Source organism: Octodon degus, unplaced genomic scaffold (genome assembly GCF_000260255.1).
Source record: "Octodon degus isolate 3935 unplaced genomic scaffold, OctDeg1.0 scaffold00153, whole genome shotgun sequence".
Classification (NCBI taxonomy): Eukaryota; Metazoa; Chordata; class Mammalia; order Rodentia; family Octodontidae; genus Octodon; species Octodon degus.
Genome location: NW_004524729.1, coordinates 2,944,763 through 2,965,603, shown reverse-complemented (window position 1 = coordinate 2,965,603; position 20,841 = coordinate 2,944,763). Strand labels below are relative to the sequence as shown.

The following is a 20,841-nucleotide window of genomic DNA, read 5'->3' as shown; positions in this document are numbered from 1 at the left end:
CTTTCTTTCTTTCTTTCTTTCTTTCTTTCTTTCTTTCTTTCTTTCGCTGAACAAGGGATTGAACTCAGGCCCTTGCGCTTGCCAGAAGCACTTATTCTACTGCGCCATCTCCCTGGCTGGATCTTTCTGTATAGCTTGGGCTGGCCTTGAACTCACTCTGTAGCCCAGGCTAGCCTCAGCCTTGGTGTTCTTTCTGCCTCAGCCTCCTGAGTACAGATTTACAGGCATATGCCCAGCTTGATGCAGGGCCTTTTTGTGTGTACACGGTGTCCCTTTGGAAGGTCTTGCTGCTCTCATCCCCAGACCTCAGGATGGATGGACAGATGGTAGGATAGATTAGGTTTCTTTAGTAAATGTGGTAAAAATCCATCGTAGAAAATGTGCCCTGCCCGTGGCAGTAGTGGTCTTCATGTGACCCTGTTGCAGCCCAGGTGTCACTGCTGTGCCAGCTGAACTCCCAGCCAACCTGCTTTGCATCAGAGCTAACTGGGTGGTTGGCGCAGGATCTCTGCGCTGTGCAGGAGTGACAGGGAGAGCAGAGCCAGCCTCACCTCCTCCTGCCTCCGCCCGCCCCGCCCGCAGCATGGGGAGGTCCTGCCCCTGAGGATCATCACCTGCACCGCGGTCGCCCTGTCCCTGGCAGCCCTGGTGGCGGCCTTCCTGCTGCTCACCCTGGCCCGGACGCTGCACTCCAACCTACGCAGTATCCACAGGAGCCTCACGGCGGCGCTCTTCTCCTCCCAGCTGGTCTTCGTGGTTGGCATCAGCCAGACAGAGAACCCGGTGAGGCCCGCCCTCCTCCCCCTTGACCTGTCCACTGTGTCCCTGAGTGCCACCTCTCCTCTCCCTGAATTCCTGTGAGGAGCTCTCACATGTCACGCTGGGGATGGAACCCAGGACCTCAGGCTGACAGCTGCTGTAGAGCTGAGCGGCATCCTTGGCCTTTTTTATTTTTTATTTTGAGGCAGGGTCTCAGTAAGTGGCCCACACGTGCCTCGGATGTGGAGTACTCCTGCCTCAGTCTCTGAGGCAGCTGCAGTTCCAGGCGTGCACCCCTGTGCTCACCTTTGCCCACCTTTGCGAGGGGCTAGCCTGGGGGCATCACTACTGTTGCTGTTCAGTACAGGCAGCAAGGCAGCAAGGACTGCTGTGCCAAGCTGGGATGATCAGGTCATAAGAAATCCCAGTCATTTGTGGAGTCCCAGGGTCCCAGGCACCATCGAGGGGGCGCCAGGGGCGGGAAGGTGCATGGCACACATTGCTAATGAGCATTGTGGGAGGAACCAGCGGTGGCCTGGGTGCTGAGAGGCAGCTGCTGAATCTTAAAGAGAGCGGAGTGGAGAAAGGCGCTCCCTGGGGCCGACAGGAGAAGGAAAGAAGGCAAGAGGGCAGGCCCGCTCGGTCTGTCTAAAAGCAGGGCTGTGGTGTGGGCTCCCCAGGGTCCTGGAAGCTCAGAGCGTGTTCTGGACCGCGAAGGTCAGGCCACCTTTCCTGCCTCCCCTAAGATGGCGAGCAGTCACCAGTAGCACGATCAAGTGGGAGCCCCTGCATGCAGCCAGCACCCTCTGCCCTGGGGACTGTGTCATGGAGGAAGACCGGGTGTTTCCAGGGCCCTGGGACACTGGTGCTGGAGCTTGTGGCCACAGCACACAAGGCACTGAGTGCTCCTGGGCAGTGTGCGTCCGGTGCCATGGAAACACCCTGTACGCTGGGCTCGTGTCCTCAGTGCCACAGAGCGCCCAAAGGGACTCGCCCAGGTTACGCACTGCCCCGGCCAGTGGTGGGTGCTCAGCCCTCGGGAAAATGGAAGTGAAAGGCAGGTGGCGGGTGGTGCACACCCGTCATCTCAGCACCCTCCAGAGGCTGTGGCAGGAGGACCGCAGGTTTGAGCCCAGCCTGGACAGTGCAGTAACCTGGCGACATGTGGTGTCACACAAAGGCTGGGGACGTCGTGCTGTGTGAAGGCCCTTGGCCCAGCCCCCAAAGCTGCCCCTCCACAAAAGGAGCAAAGACAGCGGTTTTTGGAGAGCAAGTCCTGGCCCACAACCCTTCCTCTACTGCAGCAGTGGAACCTGCACCCCACGGCCAGGCCATTCACCGCAGGGGCCTGGTGGCTGAACTGCCACAGGGAGCATGGCCTGGCAGAGTACACACCCTGGGGCTCCCTGCTGAGCACAGTCCAGCCTCTTGTCCCCAGCTGCTGCCCCAGAGCCAGGTGTGGACAGTGCGGGCACCTCCAAGGACCTCTCCCACCCCCATGAGGCAGGCGAGGGCCTTGGTGGTATTTGGGGTACAGCGTGCCTGGATAGAGGGAAAGCAGCACCTAGAAGCGGGCGGCCCGCCGTGGCGGCTGACTCACAGCCACCTGCACCACGCGCTGAGCGCCTTCCGCCCGTCGCAGCCGGGCAGTGGGCAGCAGCGCCGAGGAAGCCGGCGCAGCGCTCCGGGGCTTGGCCGCGTGCCCAGCTTCTGTGGGCTTCCGCCTAACGCTCGTCCTGTCTCCGGGCGTTTCCCATCTTCCAGCCCCGGCAGGTTGAAATGATTTACTGGGCTTTCTCATCCTCTTTGTTCTGGAGACCTGGCGCTGCAGTGTGCGTGTGCGGCTGGCCTGGCGGAGACCGCTCCATTTCTAGTGCTTGCTTTCTCAATCACTGGTTCTGGGGTTTGCTTTGTGCGTTACTGAGAGCAGCAGCCAGCCAGCCTCACCCTTCTTTTCCCAAGCCGGCTGCACGTCCCACTAGGGAAATGGGGTCACCAGGCAGACCGCCCCTTGAAGCTGGCTTCCTGGACCGGCTGAGGGCATCGTGGCCCCAGCCTTTCGTCAGCTTGCTTCTCTTCCCTCCGGTTCCTGCTCACGCCGGGTCTGACGTGAAAAGCGGTTCCCTCCCGCTCCTGGGAGCTATTTCTGGAGGACAGCTGGCCTCCAGATGAAAAGGACAGAGGCAGCCACAGCCTGTGGTGCTGACGTACCTTGGCTGCCTGACCCTGCGCCTAAGCACTCCGGGTGTGGCCTGCCACAGGCGGGCGAGGTCTGGGAGCTTATGGGCGTGGACTTTATGTGGGCGTGGCCTGAGGGTGTGCTGTGGTCCTGCAGGGCCCTGGGTCCTCTGCTTACGCGCTCTCACTGGCCCCTGGATGGACGACACCTGGCCTTTTCTCTCTGACTGGCCTGGGCTCACCAGGCCAGTCCTCCCTGAAAGCCCTTTCAAAGCCATTCTCCGCCACATCTCCAAGGCCCATGCCGGACAAGGGACTGGATTTGCACTAGACCTCAGAGGTTGGGCATCTGTGGGCCAGTATCCTGGTGCTCCTTGCCCTGCCTTCAGGTTGGCCTCGCATGACCTCTGTGCCAGGCAGGAAGGGTGCCCTCCTCTGTTAGGGGAGGCGCACTGCCCTTGGCTACCCTGTGGGCACTGCTTTTTCTCTTCCCGGCTCTTGGCCGCTGGCAGATATATGGCCCTGACCAGCTAAAGACAGAGACTTTTGTCCGTGTTATTTCAGCAGAAATCCTAAGGACTTCGTACTTGCTGGGCCGTGAGGTCACTGCATGAAGACCCTCTCCACCGCACACCTGCTGTGCAGTTGGGGCTCGTGAGACCAGCAGTGATGGACATAGGTCCAGCTCTAGTGTTTTCATTTTTTCTACTTCAGCTTTAAATACTGACATTTAAGTTTTTGGAGCCATCACATACCTTGTATTCCAGCTTCTCTAACTAAACAAGGAGCTGCCCTTTCTGCCTGTGCTGTATCCCTTGGGCAGGACCCCAGGTGCCTGCCTCCGTCCTTGGGTCCCCTTGAAATCCTGAGGTACTATAGTCCCTGGTGACACACAGGAGCGCCCGGGAGCTCGATCCCCTTGTGTTGCAGTGTGGCCGATGTGGCCGCTCCCTGTCCCCTTGCGCCTGTGACCATGGCCTCCCCTGCGCAGTTCCTCTGCACAGTGGTCGCCATCCTGCTGCACTACACCTGGATGAGCACCTTCGCCTGGACTCTGGTGGAGAGCCTCCACGTCTACCGCATGCTGACCGAGGTGCGCAACATCGACGCTGGGCCCATGCGGTTCTACTACGTTGTGGGCTGGGGCATCCCAGCCATTGTCACAGGTGAGGACCCTCAGAGCACCCCTGCTGTGGTGGTTGTGAAAATAGTTTTCCTACAGACCCCTGCTCAGTGGGGCTCCACACATCATTGCTGGTCCAGGAACCCCAGCTTCCACATGCGGGGAGAGTCACCTGCTTGCCTCCTCTCTGACCCTGCATACTGTGGACACAAGTGAGGCTGCCTTGTGCCCACGTGGGAGACGTGGCTGTGGTCAGGTGTGAGCTCTGGAGAGGAGGCCCCAAGATGTTCTCCATCTGCAGCACATGACAAAACTCCATGGCTGCCAGTGGGTTGATGACAGGATGGGTGGCTGGTGGGGGGGGTGTGTGCATGGATGGACCGGTGGGTGGTAGATGGGTAGGTGAATCATGCAGTAGACTGGAGTCCTATAGTCTTTGTTGCCCAGGTCCCCCAGCACAAGGGGGTGCACCCCTTCATTGCCCCACTTGTCTGTCCCCTGAAGGTGGTGTGCCCTCTCTGCCCAACTCCATTACAGGCCTGGGCTCAGCAGCCAGGGAGGAAGCAAGCTCTTGTCCTGGGGAGCCGCCTCTCCAGGGCAGGGGGTGCTGAGTGGGCCCCTCTGGCACCAGTTCCCGAAGGCGCTGCAGAGTATGGGGGACAATGTGCTCTTACCAGGGGCAGGCGTGGGCTTCTGGGAAAAGGGGCTCTTAGTGCTAGACCTGGTGGGCAGGAGTGCAGGGAGATGGCACAGATGGCACGAGACCTGAGGCCAGAACAAGGTGCCAGGGCACTCCTCAGGCTGCGTTCCCCCAGGGCCACACCACACAGTCCCCCGAGGCCACAGAAGCGGCTCAGTGTGTGCAGGCTAGAAAGGTCACGGAACAAGTCCTCCTCTTAAGCAGGGAAAACAGGGCTGTGGATGCGTCAAGGGGGAATTGGGGGCCATAGGAGGGAGCCCTGGGCATGCACAGCGTGTCGGGGGCCATAGGAGGGAGCCCTGGGCGTGCATGGCGTGTCGGGGGCCATAGGAGGGAGCCCTGGGCGTGCATGGCGTGTCACCAGTGGTTAGGAGGAGAGATGCCATGCCCTGGTGATGGGACCCCATGTGTGCCCAGCCTCAGGCGCAGCACCAGAGAATGCCCATGTGGCCTGTGTCACACAGCTGGCCCCAGAGATGGCACTGTCCCTCAGCTGAGCTACTCCTCCCTCCCTACTGCCTTGCGGGGGTCTGAGCAGCCCTGGCAGGGCCCCCTGGGTGCTAACTGCCCCCATTGCTTTCCTCCTGGCTCTGCCCCTAGGATGGTGGGTCCAGGGCGGCTCCCAAGCAGCTGTGGGGCATAGCTGGCCCGGGACTTGGCCCGCCCAGCCCATCCTGGCAGGTGTCAGGGGGCTCTTTGCTCTTTTTCCTGGGAGAACAATGAAGGGAATTGGATGTGGCCTGCCCTGCTCAGCCCTCAGGTGGTGGTGGCCATTGGGGGTGTGGCCCACACTCTTCTCTGCCCCCTGCGCCCAGGGCTAGCGGTTGGTCTGGACCCCCAGGGCTACGGGAACCCTGACTTCTGCTGGCTGTCACTCCACGACTCACTCATCTGGAGCTTCGCTGGGCCCATCGGAGCCGTCATCCTCGTGAGTGCAGGGGCCTCCACGGGGCACTGTTCTTGGGCACTGGGTGCATCAGCTGGAAGGGCCAGACTCATCTTGCAGTGATGACGCCAGGGCCGCCTTGGGGACATTCTCAGATCCGTGGGTCTGGGGGGTCACATTCTATGTCCCCACACTGCATGCAGGCGGTCCCTACATGGACACATTGGGGTGCTGGCAGTAGCCTGGTGCAGGAGGTCCTGGCTCCCTGAGAAGCAGGATGAGGATCCCAGAAGCATTTGGAGGTTTGGTCTGGTGAGGCTGAAAGGGCCACATCTGATTCTTTCAGATCAACACGGTCATCTTTGTCCTGTCTGTGAAGGTTTCCTGCCAAAGAAAGCACCACTACTATGAGAGAAAGGGGGTCCGGTGAGTTAGGAGCAGACCTGACCACTGGGTGGGCCTCGGTCCCTGGGCCTGAGACCCCAAAGGTCCGCTTTTTGAGCTGGGCTGAGCCCTGTGAAAAGCCGGTGCCCTGGGTCAGGGCCTTTAGCGATTGCCTGGGAGGTGCTGTGGGTGCGTCTGGGCTCTGCAGGCCTTCAGGTCTCGGGCCTGGGACACCTGGGACTCGGGGATGCAGGAGGAGTGAGGGCCCTGAGCAGGCTCAGCCATGGCTTGCATGCAGACCAGCCAGGTTGGGCCATGACCTGGTGTGGCTGGGCCTGAGGTGGGGGGTGAGGGCGGAGGAGCAAGCCTGGTTGCCTGGACACAGGCCAGAGACAGGGACCCAGCAGAGGGAACCACCCAGATATGGGGGCTCGGGGAGGAGTTATGGTAGGAGGAGGACTCTGTGTGTGGTGTCCTAGACCCCTGATGAGAGTGACGGGGAGCCGTCACGTGGCTGTGGAGTCCTGTGCTGCTTCAGTGGGGCCGAGGCCAGCTGTGTGGGGGAGGGGTCACAGCCAGAGCTAAGAGGAGAAAGTGGGCAAAGCAGGCTGGCTTCTGTGGGCTTGTCCTTCCTTTCTGGTCCCTGCTGCGTGGACAGCCAGTCTCTCCACAGCCCACAGATGACATGCCCCGTCATCCACCTGTACTAATGGGGACAGTGGGAGGGAGTCACTTGCCTGGGTCACACAGAGCATGACGGGTAGGCTAGGAGTCGCGTGCAGATGCGCATATGCATGCACACGCATGCATGCATGCAGCCCTCTCCCCTGGCTTCTGCATGCACCAGGCCTTAGGACCTGGACACCTTGAGGTGAGGCACCTGTTCCCACTAGCACACACTGCCTGCCTCGCCCTGGAGGGCCAGGGAGAAGGGGAGGGCCCAGAGGGTCGGGCAGGGGACGCCCACTGACCTGCCTGCCCTTCCACAGCACCCTGCTGAGGACAGCCTTCCTGCTGCTGCTGCTCGTCAGCGCCACCTGGCTGCTGGGGCTGCTGGCTGTCAACAGCGACGCACTCAGCTTTCACTACCTCTTCGCTGCCTTCAGCTGTGTGCAGGTAGGTATCCCTGTCACCTGGGGGTCGCCAACCCCCGACAGCACGTGTACAGGGGTGAGGGAGGAGCCTCCTGCTCAGTCCCCACCCCAGGAAGAGGGTGGCCCCTTAGGGCCACACCAAACGCTGCCTAGTGAGGTTACAGGGGAGATGTGGAGGGGCCCTGAATGCTGGCTGTCTGAGTCTCGGGCTCTCTGTGCCCACTGCTGACCGCTGTCCCCGCAGGGCCTCTTTGTCCTGCTGTCCCACTGCGTGCTCAACAGGGAGGTCCGGAAGCACCTGCGGGCTTTGCTTGCTGGGAAGAAGCCGCACCTGGATGAGTCGGCCACTACGAGGGCCACCCTGCTGACGGTAGGAGGCACCCTGGGGCCTGGGAACTGGGTGGCTCCCCTCAAGGGACAGCTATGGCTTTGTGTCCCAGAGCTGACACCACCAGGAAAATGAGCTCTCGAGACAAACAATGGCCAGGGCAGCCTGGACCCTTGACCCAGAAGCAGTGGCCAAGAGCACATAGCCCCTGACCCCACGTGGGTGGCAGTGCTCCCCCTGCCTTCCCAGGCTCCTGCAGGCTCTATGTGGGACCCATGTGTGCCAGGCAAGCGCCCGGCCCGGTACAAGTCTAGGTGAGCTAGGGGAGAGTGCGGTCTGACCAGCTGCCCTTCCCCCAGCGCTCCCTCAACTGTAACAACACGTGCAGCGAGGGGCCTGACATGCTGCGCACGGCCCTGGGCGAGTCCACCGCCTCACTGGATAGCACCGCCAGGTCAGCGCCCTCCTGCAGTGGGGTGGGGTGGGGCAGGGCGGGGCCAGCCTCCGGTAGCGGCCCTCTGTGTGCCCCTGCTGTCGATCAAAACAGGGTGCTTTAGGGCACCTCCCAGAGCCATGTGCTCACCACATAGTGTCTGTCCCTCTGAGCAGAGGTCCTGAGCCCACCCCCTCCTCCCCAGGGATGAAGGGGTACAGAAGCTCAGTGTGTCCTCGGGGCCGGCACGTGGTGGCCATGGGGAGCTGGATTCATCATGTGTCCCCAGGAACTCCAAGAAAACCCACGGTATGTGTTCCTGGGCACACTCCTGGCTGCCCACATACCCCTGGCCACACGAGGACACGTATACCTAAGGAGGCCTCTGGGCCTGGCCACACTGGGCCTGGGCCTGAGCTCCTACCCCACCCCCGCAGGCCCCGATTCAGACTCAGACAGCGAGATGTCACTGGACGAGCACAGCAGCTCCTATGCGTCCTCACACTCATCCGACAGTGAGGAAGATGGCAGGGACACTGAGGACAGGTGGAATCCAGCCCGCGCCCCTGCGCACAGCACCCCCAAAGGTGAGCAGCGAGCAGGCCAGGCTGGGCTGCGGACCACAGGCCAGGACCGGCCCTCTAGTTCTACCCCAGAGAGCTGCAGCCAAAAGAAGGCTGAGGAGCTCTGGCCACCAGGCCAAGCATGGCCTGCCTGGGGACCTCTGCGCTGGGTGCTGTGAGGGCCAGGCGCGGCCTGCCTGGGGACCTCTGCGCTGGGTGCTGTGAGGGCCAGGCGCAGCCTGCCTGCCTGGGGACTTCTGTGCTGGGCGCCATGAGGGCCAGGCGCAGCTTCCGGTGCCCTGAGAGGGTGGTGGCTCTCAGCTCTGGGTCTCAGTTCCCTACCATCAGGCCCACTCTTGAGGGTACCAGACCCAGCATGGCTTGGGGTGCAGCCGCCAGCGGGCCAGGCTGAGTGTTGCTTTCTCCTCTTAGCTGACACCCTGGGCAACCACATCCTGGCCAGCTGGCCTGATGAGAGCCTGGCAGGGAGCGACAGCGAGGACCCCGGCCCAGAACCCCCACTGCGGGTGGAGACCAAGGTCAGCGTGGAGCTGCACCGGCAACAGCAGGGCAACCACTGTGGTGATGGCCCCGCAGACCCCAGCAAGCCTGCGGCAGTGCCTGGTGCCCAGCTGCCAGAGCAGAGGAAAGGTGCCTGGGGAGCCCCAGGGCCCGAGGGTGGGGCAGCGGGGCCCGGCAGGTCAGAGGTGACCGACGGCCTGTTACCTGCCTCACGCGCCTGGGCCTCCTCCCTCCTCCAGGCATCTTGAAAAACAAGGTCAGCTACCCGCCGCCGCTGCCCGAGCAGCCGCTCAAGTGCCGGCTACGGGAAAAGCTGGCGGACTGCGAGCAGAGCCCTGCATCCTCGCGCACCTCCTCCCTGGGCTCTGGTGACAGTGTCCGCGCCCCCGACTGTGTCATCACCATCAAGACACCCCGCAGGGAGCCAGGCCGCGAGCACCTCAATGGGGTGGCCATGAGCGTGTGCGTGGGCAGTGCCCAGGCCGATGGCTCTGACTCCGAGTAAGTAGCCTGGACGCCAGGGCCGTGGGTGTGGGGCCCCAGGTGACCCCTCCCCAGGGGCAGCTCTGCCCCGCTAGGGTCCCCACTGTGCCCTCACTGATCCTCCCTGCCTGGCGGCTTCTTCCTACACGCAGAGGCAGTAACGAAACTTCAATTTGAACCATCAGGAAGCCATGAGGCCAGCTGTCACCCACACAGACCACTGGGCCGGGCCTGGGACCGTGGAGCCCGAGGGCCGCTGCCTGCGGAGTGAAGCAGGGCCCAGTGGCAGCTGCACTGCAGATCGTGCACACAGCTCCTGGCCATCAGGGGCCCAGGCTAGTTGGCTCTGGGACGAGTGCCAAAGCCACAGGCAGCCTCGATGGAGACAGACCCAGGGCTGGCACAGCTCGCTGCTGACTGGACAGAAGCAAAGCCACACCTGTGGCCTAAGCGCAAGGGCCCAGTGCAAGGGCTGGCCCAGCCTGCAGGGCCACCACGCAGCTCCACTCACACGGCTCAGAGGCGCTGCCACAGGCCGGGACCTGGCCACTGCCCAAGCCGTTCCTGTAAAAGCAGGTGGCCTTGTCCCACCCACGCTCCTGTGCCGGAAGTGTGCGCTCCTGGGCTCGCAGACGGAGCCTGTGCACAGCCTGAGTTGGCACTGGCCTGGCCCTGGTAGGTCTGGGAGTGTTCTCCCGCTACTTCTTGTCCGTGTATGGAAGATTGGTTGCACAGCTGTACTTGAGCCTCGGTGTGCTGACGCAGCCTGTGCCCGGCAGGGCAGAGATGGGGAGGACTTGGGCAGTGAGGCCAAAGCCGAGAACCCCTGTGGCTCTCAGCCGTGTGCAGGGAAGCGTGGACGACCCTGCCGCCCCAGCCCAGGGCCCGCATGCTCTGAGCACGTGTGCCCTTGGCACCCATGTGCCCCAGGGTCCAGGCAGGTCAGCAGGTCCCTGCTGATGGCCGTGCCACCCCCACCCACCCTGGTGCTGGGTGCACGCCAGGCCCACTGGGCCCTGCTGGAGCCCTGCCTGGTAGCTCAGCACCGCAGGTAGGTGTTCCTTTGTTCCCTTCTGCTTGCAGGGGGCCTTAGTGTTCACACGATCCTGATCCAGACGGAGCCGTGAGGTCTTCCAGGATGTCACATTCCTTCCTGCCAATTTTCTAGATCCTTTAGACTCCAGGCCTCTCCAAGTAGGCTGGGGTCCCCACCCCCAAAGTCTACCAATGACATCATTTTGCTTCAAATGCCCAATTGTGCAAAGGGACAAAGCCACAGCCACACTACTCAATGCTTATGGAGCCATTTTTGGAAGCTCATGTGGAGACGTCTGGGGCTGCAGCCTCGGCACAGCGTGGCCTGAGGCGCTGGGCAGCGGAGTGAGCCAGGCACGTCGGATTCCAGCATTGCCTTTGTCCTTTCACCGGGTGCCCAACTACGGGATCTGACAGCCGCTCCCAAGTGGGAGATGTGCGCGCCCCTGTGCTGCACACTTCGGCTGAGGAAGGCAGGCGCTGCTCATGAGATGCAGTGGGGCGTGGGGCGTGGGCCTGGGCCCGGCGGCCGGGCAGCCCAGGGCTGGGGACTCTGCACGCACGCACAGCGACGAGCAAGCACCTTGGGTGGGTGTGCTGCGCGGGCCACCTGCTCGCAGATCTCAGCACCTGCGTCCTGTCACCCACCTTCAGCCAGGTTTTAGCCCTGGGGGTTCAGCTTTTTAAATGGGATCAAAACTGTTACCAAAAAAACCCCCAAGAAACAAAAATCATTAGTTTTAAGACAGAAAAATGTACACCTATTTTTATGACTTAAGACTGGGGGAGATGAAACACTGGAGGTTTTTAACAAATGTGTATTTATTATGTGAACACTGGAATGGCGACAGACGGGAGGGCTACAATAAATTAAGATTTTCGCATTTGTACACTTGGCTCACTGTGTCCACCCATTCCCGCTCCCTGGGGGTGGGGGAAGTGGCACTGTCCCCAGCTGCATGGCCCTTGCTGGGGCAAGCAGACCAAATGGGGCTTCCTGCGGTGCAGGAACGGTGCCTGTCACGTCTCCCCAGACGCCAGCCAGCCAGGCCAGCTCTGCTCACCCCTCCCGTCCGCTCAGATGTGACTGTCTGGTGATCAGTGTTCACAGTCGCTTATGCCTTCTCTGTCATCTCCATTCTCTTAAGCCTATGCGGTTATTTTGTTCTGCTTACTGTCATTTGCAGTTTTAGAACTTGAGTGGCTCCTTATATTCTGATTTTCCAGGTGGGCCTTGCAGATGTCACTGTTTTGAGAGTTGTGTGTCCAGGCATGGAGTAGAGGCTGCTCTATCCTTGGTTATCGGAGCATCTGGGCCATTTTGCTTGCCCAATCTGCCCAGCATCTTTGGGTGTTTGCTGGCGTTTCTGTATGCAAGCGGGCCCGGCCAGGTGCAGCACTCACCTCAGCAGCATTCTGGTGGCATATGACTCGATCAGCTTCTGTCCCTGACTGTGGCCCTGGAGCGGCGAGTTCCAGGGACAGCTGCACAGCCAAGGCCTCGGCCACTTCACCAGCCTTCCCTCCCCAGGTCACCCTCGCTTCTGGGCTCCTTCGCCTTGGCTCCTGTCTCGGTCAGTTTTCTTGCTGGGACAGACTACCTGACACCCGTAACTTGGAGGTTTGATATGGCTTACGATTCCAGGGGTTCACTCCAAGGCACAGCATCCTGGTGAGCGGTGTGAAAGAACACGGCTGCTCAGTCCACGGCGGCAGGGAAGCAGTACGTAGGAAAGAAAACTGAAGTGGAACCCAGACACAAGCGTCCAAGGTCACAGCTCTGTGCCACACAAGCACGTGGCCAGCTGCCGAGACAGGAGGGGCCCGCAAGCCTACGCTCGCAGTGCCTCTGTCTGGATCAGGGCTTCTCCAAGAATTCCAGCCACACTTCTGTCCAAATGGAGCCGCCCTGGAAGGGCGTACAACCATGAGGAAAAGCATGGGGTGTGCTCGCCGTGGAGCATCAGCTATGAGCCGAGCCTGAAGCGGACAGCCGGCCTGCCCCAGACACAGCAGTCAGACCCTTCCGCCAGACAAATGAGTTTTATTCAGTGCTGTCCTGTGGCCCATACAACCACCATGTGTCCTGCAGTATGCTCAGAAGGGTAGGGGAGAGGGACTCCAGAAGCAGGCCTGGGGATAGGGCCACACAACGTGGAGTAGGGGGTGACACGAGGGCCTCCGGCTCCCTGGCTCAGGCAGCACCAAGCCCAGCACCATGGGCTGCCCTGTCCTGGGCTGATTCTGCAGGCCTCTCCTGGCAGCTGGGTCCATCAGGGTGTGGGACACAGGCCTGGGCTGTCCCCTGCACTGTCCCCGGTGCCCTTGGGAGCCACCACGGCCCTGCTCCTGCCCTTCTGGAGTGTGTAGGCCGACGGCCCCAAGCGCAGGATTTTCCCACTGCCCAGGCATTCGTCCCCCTTGTAGAACACGGCGAACTGGAAGGAAAGGGGCCTTGCTGTGAGCTGGGGGTGGCCCCGAGCATGGGGCCTGGCACTGTTGACTGGCCAGGAACCCAGGGCTAGGAAGGCACAGACTTGGCGTGCACTTCTTGTGGCTGACCCTGCCCCAGCCCACTCACCTGCCCCAGCGCAAGGCCCCGCACGGCCTTCACTGCCGTCACCCACACGGTGCCATCTTGATTGAGGGTCAGCACACAGGGCACTGGGTGGAGAGAGGCCTTGAAGCATGTGTGGCCTCACCTCGCCAGGGAAGGGCAAGGCAGCAGCCTGAGGGGTCTGCCAGCAGGACACCGGGCAGCACCGACTGCCCCATGCTGGACCCTCCTCCTGAGCCACAGCGGTGACCCAGCCCCCCAGTGGCTGGCACAGGACAGGTGAATTTTGCAAGTTACAGTATGTCTGCGCCACAACCTTCTGCCTGCAGGGTCTCACCTGTCCCCACAGCTCTACACCTCCCTCCGGTTACCTAGCACCATCTGGTGGCGGAAGCGGAAGTGGCACTCCATCATCTTGTCCCGGACCAGGGTGGCTGGTGGCCCCTCTGCAATCCAGTGCACGCGGTCAGTGCGCAGCAGGTCCCTGTACAGGGCTGGGTGGTCAGTCCGGGGGGCCTGAGGACAGAGTGGCGGACCGTGATGGGTCATCAGGTCTAGGTCTCCCTCCCCAAAGCCCCCTTGCACACGTCATGAGTGATAATGATCCTAATGGCGAACTCCACCTGACCACCAAACTGTTCTCTGTGTGGGAACTGACAGGTGGGCAGGGCCCCACCGCAGCCCTGTGTATAGAGGGCCCCCAGCTCTCACTGCCCCTCCACCCTTGGTCCCCGTTCTCTGGGGCCAGCGTCTCGGGTGGGCCGGGGATGCCAGAGCACCAAGAGCCCTCACCCAGGCCTCTGCCCCCCAGTGCCTGTGCCCTGGACTCTGTACTCAGAACCAGGGGCTCTTCCTAGGAAAGGGCCAGGCATGGCCATAAGCTTCTGCCCAGAGCTTTAGGCTCTGGGCTGGCCCTGGGACTGCCCGGGGGCCATCAGGGACGAGCCCCTGGTTCCTCGCAGGAGGCACACCCCCGGAAGGTCATACTGCAGTCACTGTCCCATGTGCAGATCACTCCTCTCAGAAGGCGCCCTGGTCTAACAGTGACAGCACGCAGTGACAGCTCAGCCTGCTCCGAGTGGGTTTCTCAAGCCTAGGCCTCGCAAGAATGGGGCGCCACACATCTGCCCGGGGAAAGAGGGCACAGGCCCTTCAGCTGCGCCTGCTCCCCCAGCCCCTCTAAGCTCAAGCTGTCTGCAGAAGCTGCCGACGTCCTCACGGGGGCTTGCTCACCCCCACAGGACCCTCCACACAGCAGCCCAGGCGGCATGCCAGCATCACGATGGCTCAGGGCTCTGCAGCTGCCGCCTGCCCACCCGGCCTCGCCACCTGCCTGTGTGCACAAGAGCTGCCACGGTGCTGCTCTCAGCAGCAGCACGACCTAGCACTGGGACCTCCGGCTTCCCTGTGATCTTCGCCGCTCACTCGAGTCTCATCCTCTCTTATAAACTCAGAAAAGCAGTATCTACAGGCATTTATGTGAGGGTCAGAGTGAGCAGCCCGGCAGCAGCCTAAGAGCCACCTGACACAGGCCCGTCTGCGGCCTGGGGCTGGTACTGGGGGCTGCGGAGGCTGGGCCGGGACCACCACTCACCACGAGCACGTCTCCTCTGGTGCCGTCCTTGTCCACCACATACCAGGGCTCCCTCAGGCCGCTGATCTTTGCCCTCTGGCCCAAGGTATACAGGAACCAACCTACAGAAGGTTCTCCGTGAGCCTAGGCAACGAGTTCCACGTGAAAGACTGAGGCTCTCAAGGCAGAAAGGACGTGGCCATGGACATCTAGTGGGAGCGGGTTTCCACAGTCCCGAGGGCTGCTGCAGACTGCAGAGCTGGCCCCAACTGCACCGTCACACATGCCACCCTGTCCAGGCCTGGGCAGTACACAAAGAAGCGGCCAAGTCCAAACCTAGCCCCTGGGCAGGGCGGCTGCAGGGAGTGTGGGCAGAGGGCGGCTGGACCACTGTCCCTCGATGCTTAGTCCTGGTGCCCGCCCGGCGGGTACACTGCCTGCACGTCCCCACCCTACACAGGGCAGGCCCCTGCTCGCTGCCCTGCCCATCCCTGCTGCACGGGCACAGACAACCCGATGGCATTCACTGCACTCTAGGCGCTGGCCACAAGTCCCAGCACAGTCACCTCTGGAACCTGGAGCTCTCAGGAGCCCAGGGCCTGTTCAGCTGCCCCTGAGCTGGCTCCCGAAGGCTGAGCTAGCTCCACAGCACAATTCCCTGCAAGACCCCTCTGACCCAGCCGGGCCCCCGGTGGGCCTGTGCAGGCCAAGCTGCCCCAGCAGCCCACACTGCCTGTCCCTGTACCAGGGCTGAGCCCTGTGCCCACCAGGCAGTGCCAGTGAATGCATACGCAGCACGCCGCCATGGCACTGAGGAACACCTGTGCCCATCTGCTCACATGGTCCTTGGTGCCAGCCGTGAGGCCAGTCAGCGCCTCCCAATGGGGGCGTCTCCTGCATCTCTGGCCACCTTGGATGCTCTGGGCTCCAAGTACCCATCCAGCCTGCCCCACAGGCCTCCCGGGCCTCTGCACCAGAGCAGAAGGGACCGGGACCGGGACCCATGCAGCCCCAAGGCTAATACACACCCACAACCCAAGGAGCTCAGGGAAAGTAGCCGAGGCTGCAACTCACCCTTGTGTGTTCCCAGAACTGCATTGTCCTCAATGGAAATAAACTTCCCAGGCTGAGGCTGCAAGTACTAGGAGACAAACAGTTCTTTACAACGGAGCTGCAGGGGTGCAGGACGATCACCCCAATGTCAGGACACTCACCTGAAGGATGAAATGCTCAAAATTCCTTTTACCAATGAAACAGATGCCCATGCTCTGAAACGAGAGGAGGTTGGCAGGAGGTGAAAGGATGGCTGGGGACCCCTCAAGCTGTCTGCCCCTGAGGGAGGGCGAGGGGGAGCCATGCGTCAGCTCCCCAAGTACCAGGGCCTGCACCACCCCGCCCTCCTCCAGGCCTCATGTGCAGCTCCCCAGCACCCGGCCACAGTGGAATCCCAGGAGACCTGCTCGCCTACCTCTTTCCTCTCAAGCACATGCTGGAGTCCATTCTCAGCAGCTATTTTCTTTACAAAATCTTTCGTTAATCCCCCAAGAGGGAAGATGGTTCTTCTCAGGGCCTCCTGGGAAACCTGGCTGAGAAAGAAGGTCTGGTCTTTAAAGCTGTCAGCTGCTTGGAGAAGTTTTACCGCTGCCAAGAGTAAAGAACAAGAGATGTTGCAGAATGAACATAAAGAAACTGCCTTTAATAACGTCCTTGTGTTTACTTAGTGACCCCCGCTCTGTCAGAAGTAAAAGCGGACTCTAAATAACAGTGTGCTGGGAGAGCACTGGCAGTGCTGGGGTGAGGAAAGTGTTCACCCACGTTTACCCCAAAACACACAGGGAACGTGGACTCTGAAATGCATTCCAGCGCACAACTTAGATCACAGTTTGTAAAACTTTCAGATGAAACGTCAATGTGAAAAAATGTGAGAAGGAAAAAAGGCCAAAATGGATTCAGCCAACTTCTGGAAACTGGACGAGACAGCGTGCAGGACACTTGCAGGGAACCAGAGTCAGTCAGTTGTGCACGGTGCGCCCACGCCACAGGGCTCAGTGCCACAGGGTGCGGGCAGAGGCCACGCTCTGCTGGCTGTCTCGGGGACGTGGCCCCTACCCCAGGGAACACACTGTGAAGGTCGTGAGAGGTACAAGGGACCTGGCTCTGGAGAGATCAGCCCAGCCTCTAGGTGGGAAGCACTGGGTCTCCCGTGCTCAGCAGAGACCCAGCCCAGACCAGAGGTCCTGTGCCCCTTCTGTGCCTAGTGCTACGGGGCACACAGAGCATGGCACACAATCAACGGGCTCACACAGTGCAGCCCGCAGCAAGGTGCATGCAGGGGGCCTGTGGTGGTGGCCACCTACTGGGGCAGGGCATTCTCTTGTGGGCTCCAGGTCCTCCAGGATGGGAGTCTCTGGGGTGAGAGTGCCCAGGAGTGTGGGCAGAGGGGCACACGAGGGCTCTGGGCGGCAGGGCAAGGGAAGTGGCTGCACCACATAGGCAGCAGCAGAGGGCTCCTCCCTCCCTGCCCAACAAGGTATGGCTCCCTTATCCAGGCTGAGCAGATGGAGGCACGAGCACTCAGGGCGACAACAGGGCACACTGCTACCGCCTTCAGAACAGTGCAGTGGGTGGGTGGTGACACTGGGCGAGCCTGGCTCAGCCGCTGGGGTAGCTAGGTCAGCGAGGCCACCCCAGCCTCAGTCTCTTCCTCGGGGAAATGGGGATAGCGGCACAGAGCAGGTGTGTGTGGAGGGCCGGTGGGACAGCTCAGCGGATTAAAGCACCTGCTTAGGCAGATGGTGGGACCGGGGTTCAATCCCCAGCCTGCTGTGCAGGCCCAGCCCCCAGTGCGTGCTGAGACGGTGACTGAGACTGGGCATGGTGGTGCATGCCTATAATCCCAGCGCTTGGGAGGTTGAAAAACAGGAGGGCCACTGAAGTCCGATCTGTGTAGTGAGACCCTGTAGACCCTGTACTAAATATATATTTTTTAAAAAGGTGTGTGCGGGAAGCCATGGTCCCCAGGACCCATTCGCCACCTGCATTCCAAACTCAATTCAGGGCTCCAGTGAGCACACAGAGGGCCACCCTCCCTTTGCCACCCACAGGCACGGCAAGTCCTAGCAGACAGTGGCCGAGCCCTGCTTCTTCACCCGGCAGCCACACATATTCCTCTTTTCTACATACAAATGTATGCCAGGGCACAGCGGTGTCCCAGCCTTGCCTTCTGGCCCTTGGCAGCAAGTCTGCAGGCACGCTCTGCACACACAGCTGCCCGCCAGGTCCCGTACTGTTCACACCCACCCCCTGGCCTGACAACTTGGTTGACAGCAAAAGGCCCTGGCTAAGCCCAGCACACCCAGATACCACTGTCAGGCATTTCCCTGAGTATTTTTAGAGTACCCAACAGGCAGTATCTAAAGCTAGACGGAAACATTTTCCTTCTCCCGGCCCCTGCCCAGGGCCTCTTGTTGCCCAATCCAGGCCTTGGGCACCTTTCAAATGTGAGTCCCAAGCAGACAGCCGCAGGAGCACACGGGGGCATGGCCATGTGCTTAGACGCAGCTCCTGCATCGCAACTTATTTTACTTCGCACACAACAAATTCTGACCTGGGCACTGGAACTTACAATTTCTAACTTCGAATCGATTTCTGAAAAGCCCTTCCGGCCTCTTTATGTGCTTCTGCTGAAAGACTTCTTCATCTTCCAGTGAGGTCCTCGCATAGTGGCCCGTGGCAATCGCGTCTGCTCCTGTGAGGTGTTACATAAGGAAATGACTGAGGCTCGAGCCCACAGAGCCCAAGGCCCAGCTCAGCAGGCCACCCTCAGTGCTTAGCCGAAGCTGACCCGCCCCATAACTCTTTCTGAAGCAACACCCTTTGCTCACTAAGTGACGCAAGGGACGCAAGTCTGAGTACAAAAGGCCTGATTCAGTTTTCTTAGAACACAGGAAACACTGAAGAAGCCCATAGTGCCCCCTGCTGGGAGGAAGAGAGTTGAGCCCCAACGCCATGGCTACAGCTGGGCTACAGCAGCACGGGCAAAGCTGACTCAAGACGTGGAGAGGGAACAGGAATGTGCACTGTGGCCCTGAGGTTCAACAGAGAGCACCACACATTATGTCTCTGACTCTGGAAATCAAATTACTAGATAAATGCAGCCCTCTCTTTTCACAGTTCAATAGGCTTACATTTTAAGAAATATATATTATTTTACCATGCTGAAGGACATCCATGTTGTGAAAATTCCAGACACTCAGCCTGGCAGACACTCAGTGCTAGAAGGGGAGCGATAAACCAGGCTGACTTGGTGCACAGCAGGAGCCCGAGACACCCCAGCACTGGACTCTCTGGGGAGGCCCTGCAGAACACAGCACACCTCACTCGTTCTCACAAAGAACCCATTTTAAAGGTTATTTCCCTAAAAAACAGCCATGCACACGCAAGCAGCACAGGACTCTGTAGGAGAAGCCTTGCGGCCTCAGGTCTCCACACCACGCGCTTTATCCCAAGCTGCACCGTTCACACCTTCATCTCAGAACTGCGGTGCTCACCATGAAATCCCTTCCAGCACACCCCACTGCAGCCACTGAGGGCTCCCAGAAAGCGACACGGACAGGGACTTCATGCCTCCAAGGCAAGCGCTTCCGGCAGAGCTGTGTGCTCCATGCCTAGAAATCCTTCTCTTGCAAGTCCCAACCCTGCTACCCTCTGCTGTCACCCCAGGAACGTGGCACCCAGGATAACCCACAGCAATCCCACAGTTCGTCGGGAGACATATTTGCAGACATGGTAGAAATCAAAACCCATACTCCCCATCTGTCACTTTTCCTGAGTGACAAAAGGCCCAACCAGGGCAGGCCAGGAGGGCTTATCTCTTTTTCTATGCCAGCTCCGACTGCATAGACATTGGCAACAAACACAGAAGCACCGGCTCTGCCACCCAGAGAACACCAGGTCCCCTCAACTTCTGCACCCAGACAGCGACCGTGCCAGTTCCCTCCAGCCTGCGCCAAAAGCACTCATCACTGAGCCTAGTCAGCAAAGCGCACCTATAGCTACGGCTCTGATTCATGCTCTTCTGAGTTTCTACAGGTTGTTTTTTAACCTCGGAGCTTCACAAGCCAGTATCTCATCACCATCTCATCCCTGGATCACCCTCTCATTGCCCCAAGATGCCACGCAGTCAGCTTCGTCACCACAGGAAGTACTGTCCTGCTGGATCAAGGCATACGATGGCGTGGGATGTGGCCACGCACAGGACAGCAGGGCGATCTGCAGTGACAGCCAGCATCAGGAGCTTCAGAAGTCCATTATGCAGACCCCAAACGGTTACCAAGAGGTGGCTTAGGCAAGCCATGTGGCAGTAGGGAGGCTTGACAAAGAGGTATGGGGTAGCCAACGCCCAGATGGAATCAAGAAAGTGGAAATGTAAGCGCAGACGCAACTACAGGCTGGGTGGGCAGGCGAGTCATCAGGGGCGCAGCACCTCAAGGAGACCACAAGAGGGCGCAGAACAGACAGCCAAGACAGTGTCCCAGCCGGGGTGGAGCAGGGAGCCAGGGGCCAGAATCAGAGCACAGACTGGTTCTCAGGACGAAGCCGACACTCACTTTTGGAAGCAGGAGGAGTACACCTGAATTTTTGGGCCTCCCCCTAGACGCAGCCAGTCTGGAACCAGAGACCCTGTGGCTGGAGGCCAAGCAGGGTCTTGTGGGTCCGGCTCAGCGCAATGTGGGCACGGAGTCGTCTCAAGCGTCTGGGGTCCCCTGGCTTCTGTGAGTGGTAGGCTGCTGTAGGGCCCAGCCCCAGGCATGGGGTCTCCTGGTCAGCAGTGCTGCCCCCACCTGGCTCCTGGCCCAGAGCCCAAGCGGGCAGCTCTCATGCTCGCGAGGGCTGGCCAGGGCCGCCCTCCTTGAAGAGGCTCCCCCACTTGCGCTGTCTCTCTTCTGCTAGTATCTCATTAAGGTCACTGACATTTTCCTATCAGAATCTCACTTTCTCAAATCCCCTCGTCCTAGGACAGTCACTTCTGCCTCTTTCTTTGGCAGTAACCCAACTGGCTTTCCTTGGGACACCTGAAGCCACTGCCGGACGGCACCCTCTCCTGCCAACTACACTGCACTGGAAAGGGCTTACTTTTCCAGGACTGTTTTCACCGCTCCCTCCACTTCTGAAACAAAACTACTTCCAAGGTTCTGGCCTCTGGCTATCTTGGGAAATCAAT

At 60.4% G+C, this 20,841-nt stretch overlaps 2 protein-coding genes across 4 annotated transcripts in view; one reads left to right on the top strand and one right to left on the bottom strand.

The window, feature by feature from the left end:
* The window catches only part of Celsr1 (cadherin EGF LAG seven-pass G-type receptor 1), a 115,056-nt gene that overhangs the window by 90,360 nt on the left and 3,855 nt on the right, over positions 1-20,841 (top strand). Inside the window, exons 24-35 of one of the 2 annotated variants that reach the window (XM_023702564.1) lie at positions 583-783; positions 3,929-4,103; positions 5,576-5,688; positions 5,993-6,072; positions 7,020-7,146; positions 7,369-7,494; positions 7,812-7,906; positions 8,091-8,194; positions 8,323-8,472; positions 8,881-9,099; positions 9,210-9,471; positions 9,606-10,281. In XM_023702564.1, coding sequence (XP_023558332.1) covers positions 583-783; positions 3,929-4,103; positions 5,576-5,688; positions 5,993-6,072; positions 7,020-7,146; positions 7,369-7,494; positions 7,812-7,906; positions 8,091-8,194; positions 8,323-8,472; positions 8,881-9,099; positions 9,210-9,471; positions 9,606-9,630 — 1,677 coding nt within the window. In that variant the 3' untranslated portion in view covers positions 9,631-10,281. Of the gene's footprint in view, positions 1-582; positions 784-3,928; positions 4,104-5,575; positions 5,689-5,992; positions 6,073-7,019; positions 7,147-7,368; positions 7,495-7,811; positions 7,907-8,090; positions 8,195-8,322; positions 8,473-8,880; positions 9,100-9,209; positions 9,472-9,605; positions 11,379-20,841 lie in introns of those variants that run through there. The other variant, XM_023702565.1, reaches the window with a different exon arrangement.
* Trmu (tRNA 5-methylaminomethyl-2-thiouridylate methyltransferase) overlaps positions 6,245-20,841 on the bottom strand; it is an 18,989-nt gene continuing 4,392 nt past the window's right edge. Inside the window, exons 4-12 of one of the 2 annotated variants that reach the window (XR_002818310.1) lie at positions 18,244-18,366; positions 16,087-16,259; positions 15,833-15,886; positions 15,693-15,759; positions 14,640-14,740; positions 13,417-13,561; positions 13,070-13,168; positions 11,525-12,926; positions 6,245-6,255 (exon numbers count right to left, since the gene is read on the bottom strand). Coding sequence is in view for 1 of the 2 variants with exons in the window: in XM_004642463.2 (XP_004642520.1) it covers positions 12,762-12,926; positions 13,070-13,152; positions 13,417-13,561; positions 14,640-14,740; positions 15,693-15,759; positions 15,833-15,886; positions 16,087-16,259; positions 18,244-18,366 (911 nt within the window). In the remaining variant the exon portion in view is untranslated. Of the gene's footprint in view, positions 6,256-11,524; positions 12,927-13,069; positions 13,169-13,416; positions 13,562-14,639; positions 14,741-15,692; positions 15,760-15,832; positions 15,887-16,086; positions 16,260-18,243; positions 18,367-20,841 lie in introns of those variants that run through there. The other variant, XM_004642463.2, reaches the window with a different exon arrangement.